Genomic DNA, 21,123 nt, shown 5'->3' on the forward strand with positions numbered 1-21,123 from the left:
TCCTCCCTAATCTCCCTATATCCCCCCCCCCCCCAATACCCTCACCATCATCCATCATGCGTGAAATCGTGAGTCGACCTTTTTACACTAAGTTTATTTATCTTTTGAAAGAGATGAAACAAGAAATACTAACAGTTCCTCTCCACATTTAGGTTCACCTCCAAACCGGCCAGTGTGTACGTTTCACCCATTCTGGAACTGCCAGTCATCTATCTACCTAGTACTCACAAACTCCCTCTCTACAGGGTAACCAAATCGGTTCTGCCTTCTGGTAAGCTCCAGCCTTTATCCCCTCTCCATCCCCCGTTATGGCTAACCCCCCACCAGGCAGACCATCTCCGGCGAACATGGCCTCGACGGCGACGGCGTGTCAGTGACCCAGCTGGCCCTCGACTCCTTCCCCTTCTGACACCCATCCTAGATACAATGGCACCTCCGACCTCCAGCTGGAGCGCATGAACGTCTACTTCAACGAAGCCGGCAACAACAAGTACGTGCCCCGCGCGGTGCTGGTTGATCTGGAGCCCGGTACGATGGACGCTCTGCGCTCCGGCCCCATGGGCGGCCTCTTCCGCCCCGACAACTACGTGTTCGGCCAGTCTGGTGCGGGCAACAACTGGGCCAAGGGTCACTACACCGAGGGTGCGGAGCTGGTCGACCAGGTCGTGGACGTGGTGCGCCGCGAGGCCGAGAACTGCGACTGCCTGCAAGGCTTCCAGATCACCCACTCCCTGGGAGGTGGTACGGGTTCCGGCATGGGTACCCTCCTGATCTCCAAGATCCGCGAGGAGTTTCCCGACCGCATGATGGCCACCTTCTCGGTGATGCCCTCGCCCAAGGTGTCGGACACGGTGGTCGAGCCCTACAACGCGACCCTGTCGGTGCACCAGCTGGTCGAGCACGCCGACGAGACCTTCTGTCTGGACAACGACGCCCTGTACGACATCTGCCAGCGCACGCTGAAGCTGTCCTCCCCCTCGTACGGCGACCTCAACCACCTCGTGTCGGCCGTCATGTCCGGCATCACCGTCAGCCTGCGCTTCCCCGGCCAGCTGAACTCGGATCTCCGCAAGTTGGCCGTCAACATGATCCCCTTCCCGCGTCTGCACTTCTTCATGGTCGGCTTCGCGCCCCTGACCAGCCGCGGCGCCCACTCCTTCCGCGCCGTGACCGTCCCCGAGCTCACCCAGCAGATGTTCGATCCCCGCAACATGATGACCAACGCCAACTTCCAGAACGGTCGCTTCCTGACCTGTTCGACTTTGTTGTATGTTTCCTGTTCCAACCCCATCACCCCTCGACACCACCCCTCCAATAATGCTAATTCTTCACCTCAACAGCCGCGGCAAGGTCTCCATGAAGGAGGTCGAGGACCAGGTCCGCAACGTGCAGAACAAGAACTCGACCTACTTCGTGGAGTGGATCCCCAACAACGTGCAGACGGCGTTGTGCTCGGTGCCGCCCAAGAACCTCAAGATGGCGGCCACCTTCGTGGGCAACTCGACTTCGGTGCAGGAGCTGTTCCACCGCGTCGCCACCCAGTTCACCGCCATGTTCCGCCGCAAGGCCTTCTTGCACTGGTACACCGGCGAGGGCATGGACGAGATGGAGTTCACCGAGGCCGAGAGCAACATGAACGACCTGATGTCCGAGTACCAGCAGTACCAGGATGCGTCCATCTCCGACGGCGAGGGCGTCGAGCACTACGAGGGCGAGGGCGAGGAGATCTACGAGGAGGAGGCCTAGATCCTTGCCCTGAGCAGGGCAAGGCGAACGCGAATTACCTTGTCAGAAAACGTGGCTAAGGGGATGAAAATCTGTTCTCGTCTTATATGTGTGCTTCGATCGACTTGCTTTTGTTGGCTGGTCGGTCTGGGCTTTTATTCACGGACATAATAATTTGATTGGCTTGGCGGGACTTGATTTCGTGCCTTCTTGGTTGCGTAGTGTGGCTTTTTGCTGTGGGGGTTGTAAGATTGATGGCTTGATGGGGATAGCTGCGCGGGTGCGGCAGGTTGGGTTGTGGCGTGGCTAGAGGTATACGAAGGTAAACCTGCGCGTGCTGAACGATGAAGATGCAGGTGTCATGCTGTTGGATGAAATGGATAGTGATGCTGAGGTAAATTGAGGTATGGTAGGAGTGGCTATCACATTGGTCAAAACTGTACAGCTTGTAGGTTGTATGGAATAAGAGCACCTTCTGTTGGTATAGCTCCGTGGTATACACCCTCACCCTCCTGCACTCCCCCCTCTTTCTCCTCCCCCACTCGCATAGAAAATACAGTATAACCCACATCCAACATCCCATCGCAACACCAAACAACCACGAACTATGTACACCCACCACACCCCTTTACTTTTGCTTTCCCCCCCTCGTCCACCCCCACCTCCAACCGACAAAAACAGGACGCCCGCACCGGCACATCCGCCTCGGCCACAGCCTCGCGCACCTTCCCCTCCACCCGCCTGGCCTCCTCTGCCCTCCCCAACCGGACCAAACACTCATGCACCCCATGCAACGCCCACACATTCCCGGGATGCCTTAACGCCCGCGGCAATGCATCCGACATCCCCAGATCCGCCTCGTACACCGCCAGTGCCTCCTCCAGGCGCCCTTGCTCCATCAGCAGCGCCCCGTACGCGTGGCGCGTCGGCTGCATCCAGCCCCACGGTTCATCGTACGGGAGATTATCTTCGAGCTGGATGGCGGTGCGGAGGGCAGAGAAGGCCGCGTCGAAGTCGCCCTCGCGGTAGGCGAGCTCGCCGTCGAGCATGGCGGCGGCGACGGCGAGGATGTCGGTGCATTTGTTGTTGAAGAGGGCGCGCGACGGCTGGACGCGGGCGACGGCGGCGTGGAAGCGCGTGCGCTCCGCGCGGGAGGCACTGGTGTCCCCCCTCGCGGCGTGGGCGATGCCCTTCGCGTAGTGCGTGATGGCTGTGGTCATGGTGTACAGGGCTGGGTTGGGCGGGAGGGCCAGGGCGAGGATGTCGGCCCATTTGCCGAAGCGGATGAGCACGTGCACCCGCACGGAGAGGAAGGCCTCGAGCCAGTCGGCCATTGGCGGGGATTGGATCTGCAGGAGGGATTCGGGGATGGAGGTCTCGAGTTGGGACGCCGTGGCGAGGGCGATCGCGGACTGGCCCGCGAACATGGCGGCGTAGATGCGGAAGTGGTAGTTGTGCGAGCGGTACAGGGTGTAGAAGTTCACGGCGCCCGCGTGTTGGTGGTACCGCTCGTCGGCGGCGATGGCTGCGCTGTTCCAGGTGATGGCCCGGGTGTAGTGGCCGCAGAGGAGGTCCAGGTGCGTGGGCATGTGGTGCAGGTGTCCGCCGTCGGGGACCAGGCCGCGCAGGTGGTCGGCGATGGGCAGGGCGGATTCGGGCGCAGGGGACATCTCCATCAGGTGGATGTAGAGGTGGAGAAGCCCCGGGTGTTGCAGGGCAGTGGGCAGGGCTAAGGCGCGGTCGAGCAGGGCTTTGATCTGGAGGGTGGGTGCTCCCTCGCTGGGTGCGCCGGTTCGCAGGTCCCACAGGTCCCACGGGTGCAGGTTCATGAGCGCGTCCGCGTAGGCGCTGATGACGTCGAGATCATCGGGGAATGCGCGGTATACTGCCTCCATGGCTCGGGCGAAGTCCTCGTTCCATGCGGAAAACGGCTTGGTGGGGATCTCTTCAGGGTATCGTGATTGGATTGCCTTGATCAGTGCGGCTTCGACGGCGGATACGTGGGGAGCGTGGGATTCGGCTGTCTTCGCGGCGGCGTGTCCGCGTCGGACGACGGTGGCTAGTTCTACCTCGTCGAAGTAGCTCCAGGGCTTGTTGTAGTTGGCGCCGATGGCATAGGCCAGGCCCCAGTAGGCCATGGCGCAGGTCTCGTCGGAGGCAATGGCTCTCTCGAAGCACCGGGCGGATTCTTCGTGGTTGAAGGCGTACATCCAGATGAGACCCCGGTTGAACCATGCTTGGCTGGTGGAGGAGGTGGTGGTGACGGGGCGGTGGTAGCTCCCAAGATCGAAGTAATCCTCTTGTGACATGGTGATGGTGGTGGATTGAGCTGATCGTGTGTATATTTTGTTCCCAATCTGTTGTTCTCAGCCACGATGGCTAGAGGACAATATGGTGGGGTCGGGTCTTGGCGTGGCGTGATCAACAATTTTATTCAAGGATGTGTATCAAGCTGCACTGCTCTCGACTGCCACTGGGAGAGGATAAAGACGATAGACGCTATGCCAGGTAGTTCAGAGGGAGTAATAAGTGTTGATGCGGTTGGAAGCGGACGAAGGCATCATGAATCCACCGTCACTTCTCCAACAAGCTTCTATTTTGGGTTAGTCCACGCGGGGTTTGGGTGTTTGCGTTTGCTATTAACGATAAGATAAGCACGCCAGTCGACAGGCAACGAGCATGCTGTACCTAGTATACATACATGGACAACAACAGTCCCGTATAGTCAGTACCTCGCAACTGCACCCAGTGGATACTAATCTTTCGGCTGTGATAGACCTCAATCCTACGCAGAATGCGCCTATCGAGTTGTTCCTTCCTGCAAGGCCACGTATCAGCTGAGTCACTATGCACCTTCCAGATCAAGTTCACCAGTTCATCCCCGCAGGCTTATCGTCGGACTTGATATGCAGTGCAACGGCGTTTGAGCATCCTCACATTATCCTCCCATTTGTTGTCAACACCGAGCCCCTTGGCCACCAAAAGCCCGAGCTTCTTTAATTTCTATTTTTGATCCTCGTCCGGCCCTCAATTGCTGTCACAACCCCGCGTTCAGCTCTACAGTCAGAATAGACACTACGCGGACACACATATACAAAGCTCAACACACCAATTGTACAGACCGCACGCAATCATGATCAGCGTGCAAGCTCGAAGTTCCCTCACCAAGATTCGTCATCCACTAACCTCTCTACGCTCTCAGTCTTCCATTGCTACCCCCTCCTCAATTCTCTACACAAAGATCAACTCTCCCCCGTCCAAAGTCATCTCCAGCCGCGGCCACTACCTCGTCACCGAAGATGGCCGGGAGATCTTCGACGCAACAGGGGGTGCAGCCGTCGCCGCCCTCGGCCACAACCACCCGACCATCAAGAGCGCCATCACCCAGCAACTAGACGAAGTGGCGTACTGCTACTCGCCCTTCTTCACCACTCCGGCTGCCGAGCGCATCGCAACCTTCCTCACTGAGTCCACGAATGGAGAGATGACCAAGACCTTCATCGTTAGCTCCGGTAGACTTGCCCTTCATACTTTGCCAACTGAGCTAAGGTGAGACAATGCAGGTACGGAAGCCATCGAAGCATCCATCAAAATCGCCCGGCAGTACCATGTCGAACGTGGCCAGCCCCAGCGGACCCGGTTCATCGCGCGGAGACAGTCCTACCACGGCAACACTCTGAGGGCGCTCGCGACGGGGTACCATAAAGCCCGGAGAGCGGTGTATGAGGACATCCTGGCCAAGAATGTCTCGCATGTGTCGCCGTGCTATGCGTACCGGGACAAGAGCCCTGGGGAGAACGACGAGAGCTATGTTCAGCGGCTGGCGGACGAGTTGGAAAGCGAGTTTCAGGCCGTCGGACCGGACACAGTTTGTGCTTTTCTCGCGGAGACGATCACCGGGGCTGTAAGTGATGCTTCGACTAGACCAGGAACCAAAGTGCTGACCGATGCAACAGACCCTCGGTTGCGCCCCTCCTGTGCCGGGCTACTTTCCAGCGATAAAGGCCGTATGTGACCGCCACGGTGCCCTGCTGATCATGGACGAGGTCATGTCGGGCATGGGGCGTTCGGGGACTCTGCATGCATGGGAGCAGGAGGGTGTTGTTCCAGATCTGCAGACAGTGGCCAAAGGTCTGGGGGCCGGGTACGCGCCTATAGGGGCTCTGCTTGTGGGCAAGAAGGTGGTGGACGCTCTGGCCCAGGGCACTGGCGGTTTTGTGCACAGCCAGACGTATCAGGGCCATCCGGTCGCTTGTGCTGCTGCGTATGCTGTGCAGACCCTGATTCAAGAACAGAATCTGCTGGACAATGTCAGAGTCCAGGGGGACTACTTGGGGAGACTCCTGACAGAGCGCATTGGAGATCATCCAAATGTAGGGGATGTCCGCGGTCGGGGACTGTTTTGGGGGGTGAGTTGCTTTTCTATCATGGGTCATCCAAGCGGAATCTTGCTAATGAGGCGTAGATCGAGTTTGTGACGGACAAGGAGACAAAGACACCCTTCCCCGTCGGTGATCAGGTTGCGCAGACCGTGCATTTGACGGGGTTGCAGGATGAGCACTGCATTTCCTTACTGCCCAGTAGCGGAAATGTTGACGGGACTCAGGGCGATGTTGTTCTGATTGCTCCTGCATATAACATCACCGCCCCCGAGGTGGAGGATCTTGTGGATAGGGTCGAGAAGGTCATCGAGTCGGTATTCGATCAGCATTGACTCACCTGTGCAAGTGCCGCTTGCGTTGTGTCTGCAGTCCTGTAACCAACCTACCATAATCATATTATTAACTGGCTTGCTAAGCAACTTGGAATACGACCCCTGAAATATCCTACCAGTAAGACCGCGTCACCACGGCTTGAAAAGACTCAAGTCTATAGGACTTGTTCAGCCATCTCCAGGACAGCAACCTGGGTTCTTCTCATCGCATGACACTTCCACCATCCACCCTCAATCTCCACCTCGATATCAGCCTCAGCGGGCGTGGCTTTTGTAGGACGATTGATATTTTTCTCAAGGCCGTGGTGGAATGCGAGAGGCATGGTGCAAGTTTGCCGATCCGCGAACAGAAGGTATCGTATCACTCAACCACAGAATCGAGAGAGTTGCACAAAGCGACAGGGATCTTGCTATTCGCGTTCTTAGCTATCTGAGAGCACCGGATGATACGCTGCTCACGGAGGTGCGCGCACCTGACACTGTAAGCCCTAATTGTTGAAGTGAGGATAGGCAGTTTCTCCCGTCTGATGTGCTCTCATCCTCTCATGCTAGACGGGGAGAAGACAACAGTGAGCTGGAATCATAGTCCAAAGGATGTTCATTTTGTTCATTTACCCAGACTCAGACTTTACAGACAACCAGGGGCCAGGTCCGTAGGTTGGCGCTCTACATAACTGCCATCGGTATCGAAGCTGGCCGCCCTCCGACCTCCGACTGGGGCGCGTTCCATAAGTTACCATTCATTCCCGACAATCCGAGATGAAAGTGTCGGACCCCACTTGGTGCCAACACAGCCACACAGCAGACCATGCTTAATCTCCTCGGGGGTCAGAGAAGGGTTCGTGGCCAATGGGACTCAACTGCCGAAGAATCGAAATGAATCTGGGGATGGAATGGGGGGATGTGCAGGCGCCGTTGCCAAGGGGGGTCGCTCGCGTTCAGGTTCGTATCAGAGTGTCGGATATATTGGTATCACCCAACCGGCATATAAGTTACAGCCTACCAATATTCCGTCGTCCACTACGATGTGGAATGTCCTGGGGTTTGGTTGCTGGTTTGTTTCCATGGGCAGATTCGGTTGCTCCTCGGCTAAATAGTTCAAAGCGCGCACTGTACCCCTGTTAAAGCCGACCATTTCGCACTAAAGTCCGAAATGATTACGTTGAACTTAGAAGTGCCAGTTGAGGATTTTGCAGGAGGAGCTCGACTCCGGTGGGGACAGTGGCTCGAGCTTGGGTGCTGAGTGTTCTGGTTCCTGAGGAGTGTGATTGTGATTGTGATGGCTGATACGGAGGAGTTATTCTGGTAGTGGTCAACTGACTCATGGGCTGGACTGTTCCTGGCCGGTTCTTGGAGGATGACGCGGCGGAATCTTGGCTCCATCGGGCAATTCAATGACCCCTGCAGAAGGAGTAATCTAATAAACACCAAGCGAACCTCAAGATGAAACCACACCAGGGGTTTTGCAGCAGCGAGGACTTCGTCTCGAGCTCGGCTAATGGCGACCGTACCAATGAAAATTGTGCCCTGACTGGGTCCTCATCCCACTCCCCGTCTCCATCAGCGCCCGTGCATACACCATACACCATGCACCTATGCACATACACCCATACAACCTCATTCCATTCACTTCCTCCCCTGCCAAGTGCCAACCATAGCTTCAGCAACTTGGCTAACGCTTGTTGTCAAATTTCTCCATCTCGCCCCTTGGCACGGAGAATCCTGAAACCACCAGTCCGGGTCTTCAATACCACCAGCGCTAAGCTATCCGTATTTGCCGGCTGTTATGCTCCTCACGATGATACTTAAGATGCGCGAGGGAAGACACCTCCTCTGCTGCCATCACCAACCCAGTCCTTCTTTTCTTTCTTTCTGTTAACTTGTACTTTCACTCTTTCAGTCGTTCTTTTTATTCTTTCACCATGCAGCAGCGCAGTGCGCTCCTTTTGGCCCTGGCGGCGCCTCTGGCGCTGGCCTGTGATAGCCCTGAAAACCACGCTTGTGCCTCCATCTACTCTGTTTCCTCCGTGGCTGCAGCCAGCTTCTGCGCCACCTTCACCGCCAGCGCGGTGAGCGAGACGACCGGCGTGCCGGACGCCTTCCTGTCGGCCTGCGACTACAAGACCAAGCACCTGTCCAGCGCCTGCAGCTGTCTGGGCCCTGTCACCGGTGCTGCCGCGGCCGCCACCAGCGTGGTACGAGCCATCCATCTCCATATGTCGTGACAGCAGCATCCGCTAACCCCCCAGCAGAGCACCACAGCCCCCGTCGTCGTTGCCACCTCCACGACCGCCGCCGCCGCCTCCACCTTCCAGACCTCCTCCAAGGTGGCCTCGACCAGCCAAGCGGCGTCCACGACGCTGGCCCCCGTCACTACCGAGGTCGCCGTGGCGGCCACCTCGGCCGTCGGCAACGGCGGCACGACCTGCACGGTGACCGAGTACGCGTCCATCTCGTCGGCGGTGGCCTCGTGCTCCAACATCCTGCTGTCGGGCGTCAGCGCCCCGGCGTCCAGCACGATCGACCTGACCGGGCTGCAGACGGGCGCGGCCGTGATCTTCGCCGGTGAAACCGTACGCTACCTTTTCTCCTATGTGCTCTTCCAACCTGACTAACCCCCCCAGACCTTCGGCGACACCTACGACAGCGACTTCGACCCGATCGTGATCTCCGGCACGGACCTGACCATCACCGGAGCGGAGGGCCACGTCATCGACGGCAACGGCCAAGCCTACTGGGACGGCGAGGGTTCCAACGGCGGACAAGACAAGTATGCCTTCCTGCCCCGTAACCCCTCAGCCCCTCCTGAACCGCAAAGCTAACCCCCAAAAGACCGGACCACTTCATCGTCGTCAAGAAAATCTACAACAGCACGATCAGCAACCTGTACATCCAAAACTGGCCGGTGCACTGCTTCGACATCGAATCGAGCGAGGGCCTCACCCTGACGGGCATCACGCTGAACAACACGGCGGGCGACAGCCCCAACAGCCTGAGCGGCGACGACCCGGCCGCCCACAACAGCGACGGCTTCGACATCAAGTCCTCGACCGACCTGACCCTGACCGACAGCTGGGTGCACAACCAGGACGACTGCGTCGCCATCACCTCGGGCTCCAACATCCTCGTCGACAACCTCTACTGCGCCGGCGGCCACGGGCTGAGCATCGGCTCCATCGGCGGCAAGTCCGACAACACCGTCGACGGCGTCACCTTCAGCAACTCGCAGGTCGTCGACTCCGAGAACGGCTGCCGCATCAAGACCAACTCCGGCGAGACCGGCGAGGTCTACAACATCCGCTACGAGAATATCACCCTCTCCGGCATCTCGGACTACGGCATCGACGTCCAGCAGGATTATTTGAACGGCGGGCCCACCGGCGAGCCCACGAATGGGGTCATGATTGAGAATGTCACGTTTGTGGATGTCACCGGCACCATGAGTGATGGCAAGGATTATTATATCCTGTGTGGCGATGGGAGCTGTGAGAACTTTACATTCGAGGGCGTGAGTATCACCGGCGGGAGTGGGGATAGTTGCAATTATCCGGATAGTGGGTGTCCTTAGGTAGATGAGGGGTGGTGGTGGTGATGGGGGAATGGTGAGGGGTGGTGAGGGGTGGCGTGGTTTGTAACTATATTATACTATACTATCAATAAAGAGCTGTAGATCGGCATTTGATTGATGTGTAGGTGGGGGGAAGCTGTAGGGTTGACTGCATCATGCTGCTGTCTACGTTGTGACAGTACATCCGTATACTGCAGTGACAAGGTACAGGCCTAAAATCAAACCTACGTACGCACATCAATGCATTGAACTATAAGCAAAGACAATCACCCCACCTGTTTATCGGATGATTTCCGTAGACCAGTCGCCCAGTCCACCACGTCCCTGTCTATCCTGTATCACATTAGTGCAACCGCAAACACCCTGAATCATTAGCATGCAACCCCGGACAACATGCACTCGCACAAATACATGGCATAAACTCATAATGCATCACAGCAGCCGTCCACACACGCTGGTCGTCCCCAACTGGCCTAAAGCAATACATGCAACCACCATAATGCCCAATGCTGGCCACCACATCGAATACACCACAGAAAGCAAGGCTAAGAACTCCCCACCCAGACCGACACCGTCGCAGACGTCGTATAAATCATGAATCCAAACCCTAGCACCACCATCGCAATGTCGCCGCGCTTGACCCACGACGACTGCGCCACCCCCTTGTAGTGCAGATACGCCGGGTAGATGTACACCAGCGGCACGCAGGCGAACGAGCCAATCAGCGAGACAAACTTGTCCAGATCCCCGGCGCCCACGGCGGACAACACCCCACAGCCCAGCACCGCCACCGTCCGGAACACGTTCTTTTTCCACTTGATCATCGGGTCCCGCTTGCCCGACCCCTGCCCGAACAGCTTGCCCTCCAGGATGCGCACGGCCGGGAACAGCTGGATCGGCGTGCTGATCAGGATGGCCAGCGAGTAGATCAGCTGCAGCGCGTTGACGAACCGGTCGCCCTGCGGGAAGTTGCTGATAATCTCCGTCTTGGTGTCCGCGCCGAAGGTCGCGTACGAGAGCGCCCCGACCGCCGTGAAGAGGACGGTGATGATCCCCATCACGAGGTAGAGAAGCCGGTCAAAGTGCTCCGGGTGTTTCATGGACGACTGGATCGGCAGGATCAGCCCGATGCCTTCGAAGGTGAAGATGCACGACCCGATGGTCAGCGTGAACGACTGTCGGTTGAACAGCTCCACCGTCGACGCCAGCCCGCGCGAGGCCAGGCTCGCGATGTCGTAGCAGTAGATGTAGCTGAGTCCCATCAGGATGAACACGTCCGCCAGTAGCGCCACGGGCCCCAGTTTGGAGATGTTCCGGATCAACGCCATCGGGACCAGCACCACCAGCTGCAGCCCGATCAGAGCCCCTGTGGTCAGCGCCTCGGGCGGCGCGGAGCTCACTGCCGTCATGAACGAGTGGACATTCTCCGCCGTAAAGATGATGCACGCGCACACGAACCCGAACTGCGAGATGGCGATCGACGACAGAATCAGCGACCGCGCGCGCGGGCCGGCGATGTGTTCTCCAATGTCACCGTAACCTCCCCCGTACCGTCTCCGACACTCCAACAACAGATGGAAGCACAGGGTACTGATCAGTGACACCGTGACGAGGGTGATGGAGGAGAACAGGATCCCTCCGTTGCGGAAGGCCTTGGGAAGGAAGATGATGCCCGTGCCCACGAAGGCCTTGAGCAGCGTGAAGAAGGTCTTCACGTTGGACGCATCGCCCGGCCGACTGACGCGGGCGCTCTTCCGGCGCCGTAGCAGCGGGCTCCGCTCATGGGCCTCCCGTTCTTCTTCCTCCGCGATCGCCGATTCCTCCTCATCTGTATCGACCAAATCCTCGCCCGCGAAGTTGCCGTAGTTGTCCAAGAAGTCGAGGAAGGAGGCCGTCACGCCCCGTCCATCCAGCCGACCGTACTTGTTCTGCAAGAAGTGGCGTCGGAAGCTGCCCGGTTCGAGTGCCGCGACGCTCTCCTCGACGGCGTCGTCGTTCTGGCGGGGGAGGTGGGAGAAGGTCAGGGCGCGTTTGTCGAGGCGGGCCTGCTTGGAGCGGGCGTCGATGCGGTACAGGTCCCGGTGGATATCTCCGCCCTGGAGTCTCAAGGAGGACTGAGGCTCGGGGCCGGACTCGCCGGAGTTGTGCTCGTCGGGGGCATCGGGAGGGGCGAGTTCCTCCTGTAACGAAGCGGTGAACTGTGGGTCGAGGTGTTGTGACAGGATGTTCGCCTCCCTGGGATCAGGGTCGACGGTATCCCGGAAGGATGAGCTGGTAAAGTCTGCCATTGTTAGTGAAATGGAAAGGTAGTGCAAGGAGCAAGCATTGTTGGATGAAGAGAGAGTCCAAAGAAGTCAAGGGCGAAGGGGTGCAGCAGCAGCAGCCCCATCATGTAATGGTGATGACGCTGTTGATGGGGCGCATTGCGAACTGAGGGAAGAGAAGCCACGGGATGCCCTTGGGACGGTGTGATTGGCCAGGGACTCCCCCAGTCAATGCGACACGTGACCTTTAGGTTCTCCGGTGGCGGCTGACTCAGCGGACACCTGCCGGATCAGGCATCCTTCCCGTCTCTTTGTTTCGGTGGGTTTCCCTGCATGAAGCATGAAGCCACCATCGCACGTACAGTTGACAGTAAGTTACTAGGTTACACTGAGCTTCGAAACTAATTCTCTACTGCTAACCTCTACTTTCACAATAGAGCTGGTAATACATCATGTTGTTGTTTCAGATGAATCCGATGAATTCATCCATCATCCACCTCCAACACGTATTGGCATATGTTAACAAGTCAATACATTAATCTCAGCTAAGGAACCACAACACTCCAATAGCTTTTAGTACACGTCGCCGTACTAACAAAGGAAAGAACCCATTTGTTTTGTGTTTTTGACACAAGCAAAAGTGACATAACCAAATCCGAAATGGATATCTCCCTTCCCTCATATTCAACGGCAGAACATTAGTTCAATCATTCTCAACCATTTCCCAACAGACAAAGCTTGGTGATAGTTCTGTCTCAGGGGCAATGGCCCGGACCGGTGACACCATTGTTATAATTGTCCAGCGTGGTGGCCCAGCCGTTCACTTGGCTTTTTTGCGCATTGGTGAGGCCGGCCCAGTCTGCGCTAGTTTTACCGGTGAGGAAAGTGTCCGCAGCCTGGATGGTACTTGCCACAGCGGAGCCGTCCGCCCCGGTTTTGATGTTGAGCTTCGCGGCGAGCAACTGCGCATACAGCTTGTCGATTCCGTTGCTACCGGTGGTACCCTCGATTGCAACGGCATCAGCTGCCTCAGTCACCTGGCGGCTACCAAGCGAGATCGGTAGTAGTGCCGGGGGGCCCTTGATGACCTCAATGTGATTCTTCCAGTACCCGATCGTCCGCGTGCAGCCGCCGCCGCCGCCGCCGCCAGTGCACTTGACCGTCACCGTTGCCGAATCACTGGGCCCGGGCGACCCGTCGTCGTAGGTGATGGACGCGGTGTTGGGATTATCTCCCTCGTTAGCACAGGTGAATGTGCGGGTGTACGTCGCCTTTCCGTCATCGGAAAACTGCCCTAGCGAGCCCTGGAGGGTGTCGGACACCGTAACGGTGTTGTGCACGAGCGTCTCAGTCGCTGGAATCGTCGTGGTGGCGGCCTCGTTCGGCCCAAACGGTTCTCCCAAGTGCCCGGAGTGATTGATAATCGTCGTATCAGCCGTCACCTTGTAGGTGCCGCTGTTGGCGCTCGGGATGTTGATGCTATAGGGGTAGCAGTGGCTCTCCCCGGCAGCCAGGACAGGTTTAGCCGACACGTCAAGGTTCGAATCTGGTACGACTATATCGTTGGACGGCGGCTGCGTCACCTTAAGGGTTGACATGAGGCTCTCAGTTGCCTTACTGCCACCGTTCGTGATGCAGACCTGCCCGTCGATCCAGGTGCGGACAGTCCCGTCGTCCTTGGTCAGCGTCACCGTGTAGTCCACGGTCCCACTCTGACCTTGGACCAGATCGAGTACGGTTGGGTTAGCCGTCTTGTCGATTGTCCACGTGAAAGTTCGGGTCCGGTGCCCGGTGGCTGTCATCGTCTCGCTGAGCGTTGTGCCCGATTGCCCGCCCCCCTGGCCGCCCGCGGCCTGGATTTCCTGCCTCTTGCTGCGCGCTATGTCCTCAGTCTCGGCAGGCGCCGGAAAGGCGGAGACCCCCCAAGCTACGACGAGAGCCAATACCAACACCCAGCCGAGACGGAGCAGCGAGGGCGTTTTCATTTTGATATTGCCCCTATAGTTGGAGTGCGATCGAAATATCAAGCTTTGGTAATTCCAACTTCAAAAACAGATTGAATGCCTGAGCGACGAACTATGAATTGTCCTCGAGAGTCAGTCCTTAGGGTGGACATCGAACGGTTATTTATCACTTCTCATACCGCGTTCAAGCCCAATCGAGGACGCTTGTTCTTGCCAATATCATCGCATCATAGGAGAGAGGCCAGAAGGGCCGGTTGCTTTAGATTTCCTGGAACATGGGCACGAGAGGTCATTTTCCCGAGTGTGGCCATTGTTTGCCATCTGATCTATGAGTTTCGGTGGTATACTTTTGTGACTGAAGGGTCCTTCCTTTGTTACAAGTCGCGGTGGATGTATCACGAACCAAAGCCACCAAAAAGAGCCAGAACCGTTCACGAGCTCTCCCCACGGAAAGCGATGTAGGTGGGAAAGTGGGGATGGAGGACGGCAACGGGAACAATAAAGAAGAAGACGAAGAAGAGGCGGAGGAGTTCTCTAACTAATACGTATGTACCTCCCACCGGTCGTCGAGACCCTATCTGGCCACACTTGGTCGTGCCCGTGGTTTTTGACCGGTTATCTCAAGACAATAGGCCTAGATGCGAAAGTGTCGTCCCTATGACTTACACTTATGCGGCCTCGTGATAGCCGGGGACTACGGAGATCATGGGAAAGATACGACTGCGATGCTCAGGCTGCACGAATTAGAAGTGCTTGTGAAGCGGAAAAGTCTTAGCGGTCTACTGTTTCCCACAATACGGCGGACGTCATCGTCACTTCTAAAGGCCGCATCCTTACAAGTCCCCGCGTTCGGCCGAGGTAAATGGTAAACTAGCTTAAGCCCCCGGGCTCTGGAAAACTTAAATATCAATACGAGCGATGAAGTACTCGGCAACCATCGATCGGCCTGGCTCTGTCAACTGAACAGATATCCCGGGTTCTGGCACCAAGGTTACCGCGGTAGCCGCGCCTGATAGCATGGATGAATGGGCCGCCAAGAATTTTCCGCTTCACAATCACGATGTAACGTGCGACACCTAAACATAGCGCGCGATTTTCTATGCTCCTTAGGTTGCAACATATATCGTGAAATCAAGTCACAGGGACGATGGCTAGACATATAGGCCTATTCTGTCCAAATAGCTGGTCGACAAGAAGTGGGAATGACCAGATACGGTCAAATGTGCGTTTTGGATGACTTTAAGTCTCAACCGAACCAAAGCTAACTGCGCGGTTGCTGATTAGCCGGACCAAAGTATGGCGCGCCGGTTCAAGCTTATCTTCTAAATTCTGACCTACCTTGGATGCTGTCGATGGCTGCGTCTAGCTTACCACAGATACACACGTACAAGCAATTCAATTGGATTTGTCAAGGGGAAACGCTGAAGGGAATGTACGAATAAGACGACTTGATACGACTTAAAGTTCAAGCACAGGCCGGAGAGCCTAGATGATGCCACTGCTGGTCAAACACATGATGCCTACTGGCTATCCTATTTGTACATGCGTCCGTGCAAGATCACACCTTTCGCATAGCATAAACATCTACATGACCAAGGATCGTTAGCTAGAATGTCCTATGTATTAGGCGGGTTAGATAACCGGATTCATATCTTGGAGCTCCGTCACCGACTCGGCTCCGAGGGCCTCTCAGCTTCTCTGAAAAAGCCTAATGAGGGTGGGATGTATCCAGACTTGATAATAGCGCTTTACACTATATAATTGGTCTAAAAGTCTTGACAAAAAGCAGGTAGCTCTTGTTATACCACCGCTTGAATCCGTTGGTCGACCTGCGTCACTCATGCCGCCCTAACTTCGAACCAAAGCCGCTCGATGGACAGGATTCGTGTACTCTATAGTTCCCTTCGCTAATCTCTCTCGGATTCTCAATGCTAGGCTAGCTTATGCTAGTCCAACGAACTTGAAAATGCTCTATGTCTCCCGACCCAGGATTTAAACTAGTGTGCAGATCACTGCTACTTACCCGAACCGTTGAGTACAACATCAGGTCCCGTAAGCCGATTCCAGAATTGTCGAGGCGGCACTTCAAGCTCTGCTACCATTCCATTGCTGCAAGATCAGCTTTTCTCCGCTGTAGATATGTTGTGTTAGTTGCACCATTGACATACCTAGGTGGTATTGCTGGTGGGAACAGTGCCTTGAGTGAAAGGGCAGCGATACCATACCTTGCTTAGTCCTTTTGTCTTCTTCTTTGTTGACAGCCAAACCCTGCACAATAGCAATAATGAACACTCTTGGTCTTGAAAATGAGTAGGATTTCTTTGAATCAACTAACTAGTGGCCGTGCCCTCAAGTTGCAACCTTCAGGCGAATTGCTTCATCCCCTGTAATGATTCACAGTCAAAAGGATATCCCATGGCTCTGCTGAAGATGATCCCATCTCGAGGACCGGGGTCAAGGGCTTACGGGGTCCACGGGGTCCACGGGTAACAAATGCGTTACCAACAGGAACTCAAAGAATCGGGCTGTCTTTACATTTATGATCAATGAGGTCAAATCTGGCCAGTGGTAGTAGTCACGCTGAGATCTATTGTATACTACCATTGTATCCCTGTTCAAGTTTAGCCAGTCATACTTTTTTTACACGAGGACACCCTCTCTCGAGAAAAATTGAAAGATAGGCAATCAGACCATTCCAAGAACTGTTCTTATATTTGAGTATCATGGGCCACTGACAATAATGTAATTCACTTACTCGGTCCCAGAGATTTATCTTGATGAACTTGATTCTTGGTCGTCCAGTGGAGCTTGAGTGAGATCTGTATCAAGGAGTAGTCTCCAGCAATCCATACCGAAAGAAATATCAGTAGTCCCGCTATCGAGCTTTTGACTTGCGTGCTCTGTTGAGAGAACTACTAGGTACAGATTTTCAGAAAGAGAGGCATCAAGTCACCAGTCATGTATCTTAGTTAATCATTCTACCTCCCTGCCCGCACAAGTCGAAACTGGCAGTAAATCTCAAAAAATGTTCAGAATTCAACAGAAATGGGTTGTAGAGGTTGGGACCGGTTACCCTGACTTATTCTACCAGACAAATCAAACACTTACTATTTGGGAGACTTCTGCCACACTCTATGGTATTTGAACCTCACTTGAAAATCATGGTGAGTACATGTACTCTGAATAGCCAGGCGGGGTTGTCGCTAACCCGGCGCTTAATGCATCTCAAGATGGTTTCGCTTTTCTCAATCCATGAATTAATCTAAGATATTTTAGCATGCTCAGTGAAATGAAACTTCTTTTACTTTCTTTTATCCTGGCTTGCCGTCTTGCTTTCTCTCCCGATGCTTTCTTTTCTATAAAACAGTGTGCTACTTAGACATGGTCGCTAATGACAAACAATGACGGACTAGCTTTCATGCTAGACTAAGCCCGCCTCATGGTATTTACTTGAACTCTTCCCTACCACTTCGTAGTCTCGCTCAAATGACGCCTCGATGAGAGACTAAGTAGCATCTCGACGTCTAACATCCTTTTTCTTGGAGGAAAACAAAAGTCCTCATGTCTTCTCATCCAATCGACGGACATGGGTTAGCGGCGCGTATGTTGGCTTCCAGTTCTCGGCGATTCGCTCTCAAGAGCCTTGAAGCCAGCTTACACCCCTGCATCCCTGTAGTGACGTGGCAGCCAGTCACTCTCGATAAAAAGACCGCTCACCCGTGTTGGAGAATTACATACCCAGCTATACTCATCCTTCAACACCTCCGAGCGACGTCTTCATCCTACTCTCCAACAGACTCATCGTTTTGTCAGTATAAGTTCTAACGATGGACACCGAGTTCGGCGAGTAAGTACCCGATAATGAAAGTTCTGGAATCAACCACGCCCAGCTCACGAATAGCAGAATAATCTCATCCCCACTCTTTACCTTCATCGTTGGCAAAGCAAAGAAGGAAATCACGGTTCATGCCCAGGCTCTGGCCAGCTTATCATCCACACTTGACAAACTGACAAATGGCGAGATGATCGAGGCTAAAACTCGTTGGGTGGACTGGTCGGAGGTCACCGACGAAGCCACCTTCCTGCGGCTATGCGAATATGCGTATGTACGCGACTATACCCCACCGCCGTGCTCGTACAGAGAGGTAAAACCTCTGAGCGTTCCAGTATCGAAGTCTCCAGAACCGGTTGAAGAGCTCTTCGATGTGCCAGCCGAGCCTGAGGCCCCAGCTGCGTCTCCAACACCGCTTGATTCACCAGAACCCACTTATGGTGTGTAATTGCCCAGTGGTTTTTCTCCATTTGCTCCATCACGAGAAGTCTGATAGGCTCAGGAACGACGAGAAGCTGACTACAAGACAATCAGATCTTGGGCATCTTCGAAAGCCACCAGTGAATGCCTCCAACACAGCGATCTTTGACGGTTACATTCTACCGCGCAAGAATCCTAAGAAAATGCGGTGGCTACGTCGCCTGTTTGATTTTGACAAGTTCAAGGAACAGCACTGGCACGATGACTTCAGAGTAAACAAGTATGCTCCCAAGGGGAATTCGCACCCTCGCGAAGACTTTACGGATGTCTTTGTGGGGCATGTGGAGCTCTATATTTTGGCTGACAGGTATGGGGTCCTCCAACTCAAAGAGTTGGTTAAATATAAGCTGGCAGCCACATTAACGCAGTTCACCCTATGCAAACACAATGTCATCGATTTGGTGGAACCGATTCAACTGCTATACCAGAACACTTTGCCCGGTGATGCCTTGCGAGCTTTGATTGTAGGCTATGTCCTCTCGGTGCTTGATCAGATAGGGGCTAGTGCCGATTTTCAAAAGCTATTAGCAGAAGGTGGAGAGTTTGTTCTTGATTTCTGGAAGACATTTTGGAAATTCTAAGGGAAGAGCGCGTTTGCTCTGAAATGCTATTTGATCTTTTTAGGCCACCTATTTCCAAAAATAAAAAGGAAGAAAAGAGGCTTGTTTTTCCGGCCGTCTGTTGTTCCTTGGGTATCTCTGGGTAGATAAAACGCTCCAGCGAATTGTTCTGTTCCTGACCGCTGACTTGTCTTAAGAACGTTCTCGACATGATTATCCGGTGGTGTACTTCGGGTATATTGGTATGAGCGGTGACAATTGACCATTTATGAACACCTTGGAAACGCACTCTCTCTTTCGCATGTACAAATATTTCTCACTATACTGGGAAGCAATGGCCACATCGATGCAATCCCCCCGACTAACTCACGAGGCATGATGACTTTTACTTCAACCAGAGAGGTATTCCGCACCATATCACAGCTTGGCCGACTCACCCTTCCGCAACTTCAGATGGGCGTGCGCGAATGTGTCTGTGACAACTGACGCAGCAGTGCTGAGCTCCAGTCCCAACGCGAAACAGGCGAGAAATCCGGCGAACTGTCTCTTCTTCTCTGGTCCGGCACACTGCATGATCTCTAGAGCTTCACGCTGCGTGTCGTATACCGTGCCCCCACCGACGACACCCACGGGGATGGAGGGAAAGTACATGCTGATGGTGATGCTGTTCCTGGCTCGGTCGTAGAACGAGCTGCCGTGGCTCCACGAGGCATCCGCGACACTCGCGGCGTCCTGGCCGGTGGCGATGAACACGCTGGTCAACACGTTGACGGCGTCAAGGTTGCTTCCGTGGATTCCATTACGGATGCATCCGTCTCGCGCCATATGCAGCACGTCATGCAGGTCGGACGCGGAGCAGCCAAGAGCCTCCTGGCAAGTTTCGTCCGGCAGGCACGCCCACGCCGTGACCTCGACGCCGCGCGGGGTTACCACGTTGCCCCACGAGGGCTTCTTCTCCGAGCTCATCTGCCCGTCGACGTAGAAGCGCTTGATCTTGTACTGCGCCGCATACGTCTCCATCAGCCAGACACAGCACCGCTGGGTGGCGATGCTGACCATGTTCTGGCCCGCGGCATCTCCGCAGGTGTAATTGAACACCACATGGGCGTAGCACCCGATCAGGTGCGGCGTGATACTCACCAGCTTCAGGTGGTTACTGGTCGACTCGGCCACTTCGCTGAGGGTGTTCTCCACGTAGGAGAGAATACCGATGAAATCCTGCGCTTCTCGGGGATTCGCGAACAGGAACGCGGGACCCCGCGACATGCCTTCCCTGCCGAGAATATACTCCACCCCGCCACTGGCGTTCAACGCTTTGCAGCCTCGACTGCAACTGGCGATCAGAGCCGCTTCTGTTGTGGCCATGGGCGCACATATTTTGAAGATTTCACCATCGGGGGTGCGAATGTTCAGGGGCCCCGCGAGGCCGACCGGAACCCGCGTATAGCCGATAAAGTTCTCGATCTGAATCTGCGAGGGTTTGGCGTCGTGGTCGGTGATATGTTTGACATCTTCGAGGTAGGGATGGATCGTCTCGGACATTCGTTTAGAAGGTGGAGCCATGGTGGCCGGTGCTTCCGAATATGTGCTTGGTATGAGTCGATGCTTCATTGTCTCTTTATACTTCTGGTCGGGGACGTGGATCGAGGATAAGCTTTCCCAGAACCGGGAACAGCAGGCTTCTGCACGCCAGCTTCAAGCTTTGCGTCTGTTGGTCATGAATTCGGAGCTTGAGACAATGATAGACCCTGAAACCGGGGGCGACTTCTGGCCGAATCTTGGTAAAGGTGAGGATTAGCAGCAAAGCCTGAATGTCAGTTGCTTTATTGGGATATAGTCAACCGAGTCCCACGGCTGGAATACAATGCCATCGAAGATCATCATGTCTCTGCATTCTTACTGATCTGTCATACGTATGTGTATATGTGTAAACTGACACTGATGCCTGAGGCTGCAGGCAGGCCTGCGCTAAATCGGATCTGACGCCATCGTGCAGATCATCCATGCATGATGCCT

The 21,123-nt window shown here is 55.1% G+C and overlaps 8 protein-coding genes across 8 annotated transcripts; 4 read left to right on the plus strand and 4 right to left on the minus strand.

Moving 5' to 3' along the window:
• Positions 1-28: 28 nt before the first annotated feature.
• On the plus strand, positions 29-2,195 carry BO72DRAFT_484247 (tubulin beta chain). Its single transcript, XM_040947845.1, has 6 exons — positions 29-68; positions 153-176; positions 246-271; positions 328-369; positions 422-1,267; positions 1,341-2,195. Exons 1-6 carry the CDS (start codon positions 57-59, stop codon positions 1,744-1,746), a joined length of 1,356 nt encoding a protein of 451 aa, XP_040804009.1. The 5' UTR covers positions 29-56; the 3' UTR covers positions 1,747-2,195.
• A 135-nt stretch (positions 2,196-2,330) lies between these two features.
• BO72DRAFT_525675 (uncharacterized protein) lies at positions 2,331-4,413 on the minus strand (the record flags this gene model as incomplete). Its single annotated transcript, XM_040949976.1, has 1 exon — positions 2,331-4,413. The coding sequence occupies exon 1, from the start codon at positions 4,032-4,034 to the stop codon at positions 2,331-2,333; it is 1,704 nt and encodes a 567-aa protein (XP_040804010.1). The 5' UTR covers positions 4,035-4,413.
• BO72DRAFT_445803 (PLP-dependent transferase) lies at positions 4,380-6,920 on the plus strand. The gene is made up of 4 exons (XM_040944142.1): positions 4,380-5,237; positions 5,289-5,629; positions 5,682-6,134; positions 6,191-6,920. Exons 1-4 carry the CDS (start codon positions 4,859-4,861, stop codon positions 6,437-6,439), a joined length of 1,422 nt encoding a protein of 473 aa, XP_040804011.1. The 5' UTR covers positions 4,380-4,858; the 3' UTR covers positions 6,440-6,920.
• A 987-nt stretch (positions 6,921-7,907) lies between these two features.
• Positions 7,908-10,022, plus strand: BO72DRAFT_475724 (glycoside hydrolase family 28 protein). Its single transcript, XM_040947342.1, has 4 exons — positions 7,908-8,634; positions 8,692-9,012; positions 9,064-9,209; positions 9,272-10,022. Exons 1-4 carry the CDS (start codon positions 8,362-8,364, stop codon positions 10,005-10,007), a joined length of 1,476 nt encoding a protein of 491 aa, XP_040804012.1. The 5' UTR covers positions 7,908-8,361; the 3' UTR covers positions 10,008-10,022.
• Positions 10,023-10,137: 115 nt separating this feature from the next.
• On the minus strand, positions 10,138-12,415 carry BO72DRAFT_445806 (putative amino acid transporter). Its single transcript, XM_040944143.1, has one exon. The coding sequence runs from the start codon at positions 12,293-12,295 to the stop codon at positions 10,553-10,555; it is 1,743 nt and encodes a 580-aa protein (XP_040804013.1). The 5' UTR covers positions 12,296-12,415; the 3' UTR covers positions 10,138-10,552.
• A 219-nt stretch (positions 12,416-12,634) lies between these two features.
• On the minus strand, positions 12,635-14,521 carry BO72DRAFT_26278 (uncharacterized protein). The gene has a single exon (XM_040940137.1). The coding sequence runs from the start codon at positions 14,254-14,256 to the stop codon at positions 13,027-13,029; it is 1,230 nt and encodes a 409-aa protein (XP_040804014.1). The 5' UTR covers positions 14,257-14,521; the 3' UTR covers positions 12,635-13,026.
• A 3,541-nt stretch (positions 14,522-18,062) lies between these two features.
• Positions 18,063-19,128, plus strand: BO72DRAFT_493834 (uncharacterized protein; the record flags this gene model as incomplete). Its single annotated transcript, XM_040948416.1, has 3 exons — positions 18,063-18,082; positions 18,140-18,507; positions 18,602-19,128. The coding sequence occupies 3 exons, from the start codon at positions 18,063-18,065 to the stop codon at positions 19,126-19,128; spliced, it is 915 nt and encodes a 304-aa protein (XP_040804015.1).
• Positions 19,129-19,510: 382 nt separating this feature from the next.
• BO72DRAFT_445810 (substrate-binding domain of hmg-CoA reductase) lies at positions 19,511-20,980 on the minus strand. The gene has a single exon (XM_040944144.1). It carries the CDS (start codon positions 20,668-20,670, stop codon positions 19,525-19,527), a length of 1,146 nt encoding a protein of 381 aa, XP_040804016.1. The 5' UTR covers positions 20,671-20,980; the 3' UTR covers positions 19,511-19,524.
• Positions 20,981-21,123: the final 143 nt, after the last annotated feature.

Source organism: Aspergillus fijiensis, assembly GCF_003184825.1.
Source record: "Aspergillus fijiensis CBS 313.89 unplaced genomic scaffold BO72scaffold_11, whole genome shotgun sequence".
In the NCBI taxonomy this organism is placed as follows: domain Eukaryota; kingdom Fungi; phylum Ascomycota; class Eurotiomycetes; order Eurotiales; family Aspergillaceae; genus Aspergillus; species Aspergillus fijiensis.

Excerpts from the sequence above, each read along its gene's own strand:
- BO72DRAFT_484247 (XM_040947845.1), top strand. Across the intron at positions 370-421 it reads GGCCTCGACGGCGACGGCGT|ATACAATGGCACCTCCGACC; the intron begins GTCAGTGACCCA and ends CACCCATCCTAG. Across the intron at positions 1,268-1,340 it reads CTGACCTGTTCGACTTTGTT|CCGCGGCAAGGTCTCCATGA; the intron begins GTATGTTTCCTG and ends TCACCTCAACAG.
- BO72DRAFT_445803 (XM_040944142.1), top strand. The coding sequence starts at position 4,859 with ATGATCAGCGTGCAAGCTCGAAGTTCCCTCACCAAGATTCGTCATCCA. Across the intron at positions 5,238-5,288 it reads GACCTTCATCGTTAGCTCCG|GTACGGAAGCCATCGAAGCA; the intron begins GTAGACTTGCCC and ends GAGACAATGCAG. Across the intron at positions 6,135-6,190 it reads GTCGGGGACTGTTTTGGGGG|ATCGAGTTTGTGACGGACAA; the intron begins GTGAGTTGCTTT and ends AATGAGGCGTAG.
- BO72DRAFT_475724 (XM_040947342.1), top strand. The coding sequence starts at position 8,362 with ATGCAGCAGCGCAGTGCGCTCCTTTTGGCCCTGGCGGCGCCTCTGGCG. Across the intron at positions 8,635-8,691 it reads CCGCGGCCGCCACCAGCGTG|AGCACCACAGCCCCCGTCGT; the intron begins GTACGAGCCATC and ends ACCCCCCAGCAG. Across the intron at positions 9,210-9,271 it reads TCCAACGGCGGACAAGACAA|ACCGGACCACTTCATCGTCG; the intron begins GTATGCCTTCCT and ends AACCCCCAAAAG.
- BO72DRAFT_445806 (XM_040944143.1), bottom strand. The coding sequence starts at position 12,295 with ATGGCAGACTTTACCAGCTCATCCTTCCGGGATACCGTCGACCCTGAT.
- BO72DRAFT_26278 (XM_040940137.1), bottom strand. The coding sequence starts at position 14,256 with ATGAAAACGCCCTCGCTGCTCCGTCTCGGCTGGGTGTTGGTATTGGCT.
- BO72DRAFT_445810 (XM_040944144.1), bottom strand. The coding sequence starts at position 20,670 with ATGGCTCCACCTTCTAAACGAATGTCCGAGACGATCCATCCCTACCTC.